At 46.7% G+C, this 9,566-nt stretch overlaps 1 protein-coding gene and 1 non-coding gene across 2 annotated transcripts; both read left to right on the forward strand.

Moving 5' to 3' along the window:
• Nucleotides 1-1,448: 1,448 nt before the first annotated feature.
• LOC123444964 (protein RMD5 homolog) lies at nucleotides 1,449-4,564 on the forward strand. Its single transcript, XM_045121863.1, has 2 exons — nucleotides 1,449-1,702; nucleotides 3,222-4,564. Exon 2 carries the CDS (start codon nucleotides 3,257-3,259, stop codon nucleotides 4,415-4,417), a length of 1,161 nt encoding a protein of 386 aa, XP_044977798.1. The 5' UTR covers nucleotides 1,449-1,702; nucleotides 3,222-3,256; the 3' UTR covers nucleotides 4,418-4,564.
• A 783-nt stretch (nucleotides 4,565-5,347) lies between these two features.
• Nucleotides 5,348-5,420, forward strand: TRNAE-CUC. Its single transcript has one exon. It is a non-coding gene; the product is annotated as a tRNA-Glu (tRNA).
• Nucleotides 5,421-9,566: the final 4,146 nt, after the last annotated feature.

Raw genomic sequence — 9,566 nt, forward strand, 5'->3', positions numbered from 1 at the left:
TCAATATATTGGTCGTCTTCATTTTTTCGTCTACTCAATATTACACACATAATTTGAGTGATTAAAACACTAATTTGAGATAACATTGCATTACAAAGTTCTTACATGGGGGTAGAAAAATTGATTGGTCACATTTTCGTATTAGTAAGCATTGATGGTTTCTTACCTATTGAGAGACGCATTAGATGGGGCCATTAGGTGCTCCTTCCACGTCGATGATGAATGGTATGCACGCGACATATGCAATGTATATGAGACTGAGTCCACTCGTCCTTCATGTGTAGCTGTATGATAGTCCGACGACCTCATCTTCGTCACATTCCTCCCATGTGCGGTCGTCGAGGTCGAAGACGGCTTCCTCAACGGTGCAAGGCCCAACATGGAGTGATTCGTCTCCTCAAATCGTATTATATTGGCGTCGAATTGGCGCCATCTGACACACTCCCACTTCATCATGAAATCCATCCGTGTCTCATCATAAAGAAGTCATACAACGATGTTATTGTCAGATGTGAGCATCTTCCTAGTGGCGGTCTTCTCGAAGATGCCGAGGCAGAAGGCCGATGCGACACAGTGTACCACTTATCCCATGCCTCCATAATAGTGAGGCGATGGAAAGCCCGTGCTAGGACGCGGTGTTGTGAGGTCTCCTTTTCCCATACGAGGTATGCTCATAGCCATGGTTGAGGTCCCAATCAATGGTGTGTGTTTTTCTATCCTAATCCTGCCACTTATTGAGAAGGGTAGGATCCTCCTGCTGCGCAGTTTTTTTCGTGTCATAGCGATCCCACTCACCTTCCTTAGCAACGCCGACAAAACTTCCTCTGCCGCTTCCTCCTCCTCGAGCAGTCATTCCTCTTCTTTCGACAACGAAACCCAATCCGCGTGAAGGGGAAGCGACATAGTGAAAGTGGAGGAAAGTAGAGAGAAAGAGAAGCTCTGTGCGACATGATGAAAATGGAGAGGGACGACCTTTTTATATACGTGGGCGGCGTAAATAAGCGGCGGACGCGGTGCAGCGGGAAAACATGCCTCGAAAAGGGTGTTGTGTAAAAGAATGCGATCAGAGGGATAACATGGCACGAAGAGGCATGGGTAGTTGCAGACGACGACCATTATCAATTGGCGCTTTTCGATGCAATGAGCGTATGAGTGTCTACACCATTAGCATCAAGGGGAGGTGAGCCGCACGAGGATGAGGACGGATGAAACTTCTCTTCCACACGATCGATTTGCGATGAAGCGCAAGCAATATCCATAATTTTTAGATATGAAATCTCTCAGACTTAATATAAAACATTCTTTATAATTTATGATGATCAGGGCCACAGGACGACTATAGTGGAGATCATCGTAGTATTGATTGTCAGTGTGATGGCGATTTGGTCAGTTGTAATTATCCCCCCCTCAACTTCAAGCAGACGTTCTTTTCGTCCCAAAGAAAGAAAGAAAAGAAAAGAAAAAAGTTGAGGTTCAGTTTATCCAACGACAACACCGCACGCCGCCCTCTCTCTCCGCTCGTCCTGGTTCTTCTCTCCAGCACGAGCACCGAGCACAGCGCCGGCGATCTCCCGTCGCCGACCCACGAGCCCCAACGCTGGCAACCTCCCTTAGCCGTCCCTTTCCTCCACCGCGAGCCCCGAGCAGCAACGCCCGACCTCTACCTTCCCTTCACGGGGCATCTCCGACAAGAACCGCGACGGTGCGCCGCCTCCCCTCTCCTCTCCCTCCTCCATTAGGCCCCTCGTTCTCTGGTGGCCGGATCGATCCTGTTGCACCGGTCTTAACCGATCTGGCTTAGGTCTAGGGTTTTGATCGAGCCGTGGCGGTTAGGGCTGTAGATCTGGTCGACCCTGTGGTGCTGATGGTTGGGGGATCCTGTGGTTCGTGAGGAACTTTGTAGCGTTTTGTTGAATGTGCGCGTGATGCCCTAAGGTTTCGCCCCATGGCTGGTTTGGGTGGTGGATTCGGGAGGGTCAGGTTATTTTTGTGTGCCTGCATTTCCTCCATGCTTTCTTGGTTCCATCCTTTGGTTTAACAAGAACAAGGCAATCTTTTTCTAACTCTGGCTTAGTTAATTAAGAGTGAAATCAGCGATCATCACAAATCCAATTACGTAACTAGGAGAAAATAGTATTCTGCCACTATTATGCTACTGAGTACTGACTAGCAGGGTGACCTTCGCGAATTGCGCGGCTAGATGTAATACATATGATTTATTATATTTAGTACTCCCTCCGTTCCAAAATATAAGACCTTTTAGAGATTTTATTAGAAAGCTACATACGGAGCAAAATGAGTGAATCTACACTCTAGAATATGTCTATGTACATCCGTATGTAGTTTATAATGCAATCTCTAAAAGGTCTTATATTTAGGAACGGAGGGAGTATATCTTAATAGTGAGCTGCGTGAGGTGTCATGTAGCTACCACTGGGGTATTCTTTTCCCGAGTGCATGGTTTGCCGTCTTTGTGGGCATATTTATTTTGGTACGTGGAGGTTTACAACTTATGAACTTGTAATAACCTATTGGCTGTGTGGGAGAGAGCAGTAAAATTCTTCCTTCTATGTATAAAATATTGTGTTTGCAACCATGCTATCAAGAGCCAATACATACATTTTCTGATGCATGTGGCACCTTGACAAATTGATTTCATGGAACCCACTTACTTATTATGGGCAACATAGTTATAAAGCATTGAATGTCAATTCATGATGAAAAAAGTTGCACGCCGCTCTGAGGTGGTAAGCCTAGGCATTCTTAGTTTTTTTGTGAATTGTTAGACGATGATAAGTTGATAACATGTTGTTGCCTTCTATTTACTCTAGTGCTGCAGCCTAAGGAGAATTTGTGATCTTTTTACCACATATTTTGTATGTGTCTTGATGGCGAGTTCCTAAGATAATATTAATACAGTTAGTATCTGGCTAACCTATTACGGCTTTAGGGTGGTACATCTTGAGTGAGATAATTGAATATTTGATAGCGTTTTAATTTTATAGTGAATAGTGATACTGATTGTGTATTTTTTTTTCTTGTTGCTTCTTGATCACTGGTATAGGTTACTCACACTATTGAAGTTATAAACCTACCTTTAATTTCTTTGTTTTGATTTATTAGCAGTAAGACATGTTACGTGTCTTTCAATTTGTTTTGCTTCATGGTGGTTTTCTCAACAAATTATTTATGTATATGTGATTTTTGACATGTACATGCAGTGCCAAAACGGTGCTGCTTAGTTGGGTGCACTGCAATGGAGATTGACAGTCTAAGAGAGGCATTTGACCGAGTTGTTGAAAAGCGAGTGTCATCTTCTGCTAAAGTTCAGGAAGCTATTGATCAGATATTGAATGAAGTTAATCAGGCAATATCGAAGATGCAGATGATGAATACAGATACGATGGACAGTTGTGACCACTCATCCATCCTTGCAGAACTGAAGGCCAAGCTGAACGAAATTGTGCCATTGATCCAACTTGAAGGATGTCAAAAGGAATTGAATGTTGCCCTGAGCAAATATCTCAAGCTCCTAGAGAAGTCTTTCAATCCAGATATAGCGAAGGCATATAGAAATGTGGATTATGAGGCCTGTACAGTAAACAACATAATAACGAATCATTTCTACCGCCAGGGCCTCTTTGATCTTGGAGACTCTTTTGTCCATGAATGTGGTGAATCAGATGGGACTCACCTGAAATTACCATTTCAGGAGATGTACGGAATACTTGAAGCGATGCAAGCAAGAAACCTTGAGCCTGCGCTCAATTGGGCTGCCAAGAACCATGATCACTTGTTGCAGAATAGCTCAATGCTTGAGATGAAGCTCCATTCTCTTCAGTTCATTGAGATACTTACTAAAAGAAGTAGAGATGATGCTTTACAATATGCAAGGACTCACTTTGTGCCTTTTGCCTCCTTGCACACGGCAGAGATCCAGAAGCTAATGGCTTGCCTTATCTGGGCTGACCGTCTTGATCAGTCCCCATATGCTGAGTTTGTGTCGTCGACGCACTGGGAGAAGCTAGCTGAGGAGCTAATCCATCAGTTCTGCGGCCTCCTAGGTCAGTCTAGCGACAGCCCACTTAGTGTAGCTATATCAGCTGGTTTTCAAGGACTACCAACCTTGTTGAAGCTAAGCACGGTGATGGCTGCCAAAAAGCAGGAGTGGCAGGCCATGAAACAGCTTCCAGTCCCCATAGACATCGGACCAGAGTTCCAGTACCACTCCGTTTTTGTGTGCCCGGTGCTCCGAGAGCAGTCGAGTGATGATAACCCTCCGATGCTGATGCCCTGTGGGCATGCCGTATCGAAGCAGTCGATCATGAAGCTATCAAAGAGCAGCTCAAGGCCTTTCAAGTGCCCGTACTGCCCCTCGGAGGCGGTTGCATCGCAGTGCAAGCAGCTTCAGTTTTAAATGTTTCATTTTTTGTTCCCCAGATCAAAACTGTTTATACAACATGCTTCTGTTTCGCTCGTCCAATCGTTTGCATGTATTATAACCTTGTACCTTTATTGAAGCCTGGATGTTAATCTGTACAGTAGCAAGTTCCAGTGCGTTAAATTGTCTCTTGGGAATAAATGCGATGCTAAATTGTCTCTTGGGAATAAATGCGATAATAAGTGTGTCGCTACCGGCTTGGTCCGCTGTTAAAATCCGGTGCTGCTGCTATGGGGGATTTCGGGCTTTTACCGTTTCACCAGACGAAAAATTGCATGTTTTTCTGCCCATGGTGCAAATTACCAATGTGGCTTAGATTCTTTGCTGTCGTGGTTGGTTTGTGGAGTTATATATGGTATGCATATGTGCATTGTTTTTCGGCTGCGGTCAATGTGAAGGGGAAAGCTGTAAGAAAGGGGTTGCGATTGTTCATCATTCATTAGTTCAAAAAGGCTTAATCAGACATTTGTAGCGAGACAACTCTTTTCTACCACTCCCTCCATCCTATTGTTAAAAACGCTCTTATATTGTAAGATGGAGGGAGTAGCAGATTATAAGCGCCTAAACCTCCTGCTAAACGCATCTCACGGCACAAAATTCACAACGGAAAGCATCCAGGACTGGAGCACAGGGTCTCTGCACAGCATCTCCTCTCTTGTGAGAGATTAATTAATGTCCCGAGATGCTCAGAGTTGCTGAAGTGGGTCTACTGAGAGAGTTGTTCAGACCAATTGCGTGGCGGCGAAGTGATGGATTAGAAGCTCTGTGGCAGCACGGTTCACGCCTCCACCCATATTCCTCGCCGCCGAACAACTCCTGCCTGGTCTAGCAGCACGGTACAAAAAGTTTGCTTTCGTTATCTTTACTAATGGATTAGAATCTGTGTGGCAGCAGTTTTTCAACAACTCCGTCGTAGTCTAGGTGGTTAGGATACTCGGCTCTCACCCGAGAGACCCGGGTTCAAGTCCCGGCGACGGAATTCTTTTGTCTTGCCAGCCAAATTTTGCCTCAGGCCGGCACACTCACCAGTCACCACTCCTCGCTCTCCTCCGGCGTCACGGCGCGGGGCATGGTTCGATGCGTGCTATGACCATCACCGACGGCCCTCGCACAGCACACACGGCCAGCAAAATTAATGCGGCTTGGCCGCTGGCCTAACATTTTTGCTTTTGTTGTTGTTGGAACAGGCAAAGCCAATGCCCATGCCGGCCTAACCATGACGTCCAGATGCATGCACGCTCGAGGGCAGCCTCGAGCGCCAAGCCCGCTCCCACCGGGCGCCGACATCTCACGAGGCGGCAGCCGGCAGCGACCGAGCAACGGCCAGGACGACGTGGTGTACTCATCATATCCGCGCGAGGAAACCGCCCGGGCCCGCCTCACGAGGTGTAGGCAGGCAGGCAGGTCCGTTGTTGGAAGCATTCAACAACTCGTACTCGAGTGTACGTACGGTGTACCTGCGCGTACATGGTACAGTACTGAACTACTGATGCGCCATGCCAAGCGAGTATAGCCCGAACCTGCGCTCCGAGCGGATTGTGGACATGAATGATGCACCCGAAAAACCATGTGATCTGCGCCCCTGCTACATGCTGGACTGTCCCTATGTGATGCACGCGGTACAGCACAAGTGCATTCTTTACTCTGTGGCATCAACATGTACATGAGCCAGGGACCTTCAGACGAGCCATCCTTTTTCCCGAGTGAAATTCAGCCCCTAAATAAGCAAGCAAGCGCCGGATGAAGTAACCCAAACCAAAGCGTGCCCAAGTGCTCACTTTCTCGCAGGGACGGCCGCAGGCAGGCCCCCTGTCCCTCCCCTGTCTGCTGGACGGCCAGTGAGTGCGGGCCTGCCCGCTCGCCTGACCGTCCTCCATTATTTGTCCTCCTCGTCGGTCGCCTCAGCATCATTGTCTATTGGGGTGTGTGAATCGTGAGATTAGTTCTAGTGGGTTTGATCCACAGGAAGAGTGACAGGACTGGTTGACAGATACAGTTGGTGCGGCGACGTTTAGGTCAACTCTAACGCGCGATCCCATCCTATCCATCCGCATCCATTTGATGGTAAACGGACAAGGCAGACCTTCCAACGCGCGACCGTAAACGGGCCGTCCTTCGTTTTTTGTTCGCTTTTGATCCATTTCAGGCTCAAGTTTGGGCTGAGTTTACGGTCGAACGGACACGCGCGGACGCGTGCGGCGCGTACCCTTGTCCTGCCCTAGCCCGTCCGTCGGGGACACAGACCCCCCTCCCCCCCTTCTTCTCTTTCTCTACCTCCCTCCGCACCCCGGCATTGCCGTCAGCGCCACCCTCCCCGGCCGCATCGTCTTCCACAAAGGCCGTCGAAGCACCACGCCATGCCTTAGCTATCTTCGCACCGGCTTTCCGGAAAGCATTTGGCCGGGGTTTTCTTTTGTCATCGGTGGGAGAGATAGATACGGCATCCGACGTCACCCGCCGTCCCAAACCTCCTCGGTCCAGTCGTTCGTTGCCACAGGGCTCCCTCCAGCACCACGTACTCCGGTCGGCCGCCGTCGCCTGCGAGGGGAGCATGACGTGCACCACCTACGCCGGCCAGCATGACCGCAAGGCGTTCGACGGATTGCTCGCAAGGTACAATGGATAGCGGTGATGAGTTTTTCTTTCACAACTTCATTTGCTCATAGGATGATTCATCATCGGATGATGAAGATTTGGCTGTTGTGTTGGTCGTGCATGAACACATTAGTAGGAAGCGGCCTCGGTTCAGGGGATCAATTGTGGATTTATGATCAGATTATCTATGAATCTTATTTGAGTTTCTTCTGATCTCTTAAATGCATGATTTCATATCCTTGTAATTCTCTTCGAGTTGTGGGTTTTGTTTGGCCAACTTGATCTATGATTCTTGCAATGGGAGAAGTGCTTGGTTCTGGGTTCATACCGTGCGGTGACCTCTCCCAGTGACAGAAGGGGCAGCAAGGCACGCATCGTGTTGTTGCCATCAAGGGTAAAAAGATAGGGTTCATATCTATTGCATGAATTTATCCCTCTACATCATGTCATCTTGCTTAAGTCGTTACTCTGTTTGTCATGAACTCAATACACTAGATGCATGCTGGATAGCGGTCGATGTGTGGAGTAATAGTAGTAGATGCAGAAAGTATCGGTCTACTTGTCTCGGACGTGATGCCTATATGTATGATCATTGCCTTAGATATCGTCATGACTTTGCGCGGTTCTATCAATTGCTCGACAGTAATTCGTTCACCCACCATAATATTTGATATCTTGAGAGAAGCCTCTAGTGAACACTATGGCCCCCGGGTCTACTTCACATCATATTTTCCGCCTTACACTTTTACTTTGTTGCACTTTCCGCCTTCAGATCTCACCTTGAAATCAATCGTGAAGGGATTGACAACCCCTTTGTAGCGTTGGGTGCAAGTTTGTTGTTTTTGTGCAGGTACATCGGTGCTTCATCTTGATACTCCTACTGGATTGATACATTGGTTCTCAAACTGAGGGAAATACTTACTGCTACTGTGCTGCATCACCCTTTCCTCTTCAAGGGAAAAATCCGACGCAAGCTCAAGAGGTAGCAAGAACCTCCGTCATTTTTATGTTTTGCTTTTAATTGTTATTGAGTATGACTGTGACTGGATCTTCTTTGCCATGAATTACAATGTTCAGTAAGCCCTTGGTCTTTGAAGGTGCTCTGCATTTATGTTTTGCGGTCTCAGAAAGAGCTAGCGAGATACCATATGTTCATATTGCTTCATGATTGTTTTGATTGAAGTGTTGACGTTTGAAACTTATTATTATTACTCGCTAGTTGATTTTGCCATTGATATGAGTTCATCATGAGACCTAAATGTCATTGCTTATGTGGTTAGCTTATGATCTTGCTGAAAATCTAAATATGAGTTAGACATAATTACAACAACAAGGTCAAACATAGTTCGTAAAAGTTTTTCTTTTGTCTCTTTGAGTTTGTCAACTGAACTGCTTGAGGACAAGCAAGGCTTTAAGCTTGGGGGAGTTGATACGTCTCCATCGTATCTACTTTTTCGAACTATTTTGCCCTTGTTTTGGACTCTAATTTGCATGATTTGAATGGAACTAACCCGGACTGACGCTCTTTTTAGCAGAATTGCCATGGTGTTGTTTTTGCGCAGAAATAAAAGTTCTCGAAATGACCTGGAAATTTACGAGGATTTTTTGTGGAATATATAAAAAATACTGGTGTAAGAATTACCTGGAGAGACGGAGCCAGGAGCCCACAAGCCCAGGAGGCGCGCCCCCCTGGTCGCGCCTAGCAGGCTTGTGAGGCCCTCGTGGCTCCGCCGCCTCCAACTCCAGCTCTATTTAGTCTCTCTCGCCCAGAAAAAATTAAGAGGGAAGAGTTCATCCCGTTTTACGACACGGAGCCGCCGCCACCACCTGTTCTTCCTCCGGAGGGTAGATCTGGAGTCCGTTCTGGGCTCCAGGAGGGGAGATCGACGCCGTCGTCATCATCAACCATCCTTCATCGCCAATTCCATGATGCTCTTCACCGTTCGTGAGTAATCTCATCGTAGGCATGTTGGACGGTGATGGGTTGGATGAGATCTATCATGTAATCGAGTTAGTTTTGATGGGGTTTGATCCCTACTATCCACTATGTTCTGAGATTGATGTTGTTACTACTTTGCTATGCTTAATGCTTGTCACTAGGGCCCGAGTGCCATTATTTCAGATGTGAACCTATTATGTTTTCATCAATATATGTGTGTTCTTGATCCTATCTTGCAAGTTGTAGTCACCTACTATGTGTTATGACCCGACAACCCCGGAGATGGCCATAGTATGAGGAGTTCATGTATTCACTATGTGCTAATGCTTTGTTCCGGTTCTATATTAAAAGGAGACCTTAATATCCCTTAGTTTCCATTAGGACCCCGCTGCCATGGGAGGGATGGACAATAGAAGTCATGCAAGTTATTTACATATCACCACATGTTATAACATAGATGTCATGCAATGTGGTGATATGTAACTAGCACGTATGACTATCTACGGAATACATGCCTACATTACATTGATGAACCGGAGCTAGTTACATATCACCACATGTTATAACTAATACATGATGAATGTCATCCAG

This window comes from Hordeum vulgare, chromosome 3H, assembly GCF_904849725.1.
Source record: "Hordeum vulgare subsp. vulgare chromosome 3H, MorexV3_pseudomolecules_assembly, whole genome shotgun sequence".
Lineage (NCBI taxonomy): Eukaryota > Viridiplantae > Streptophyta > Magnoliopsida > Poales > Poaceae > Hordeum > Hordeum vulgare.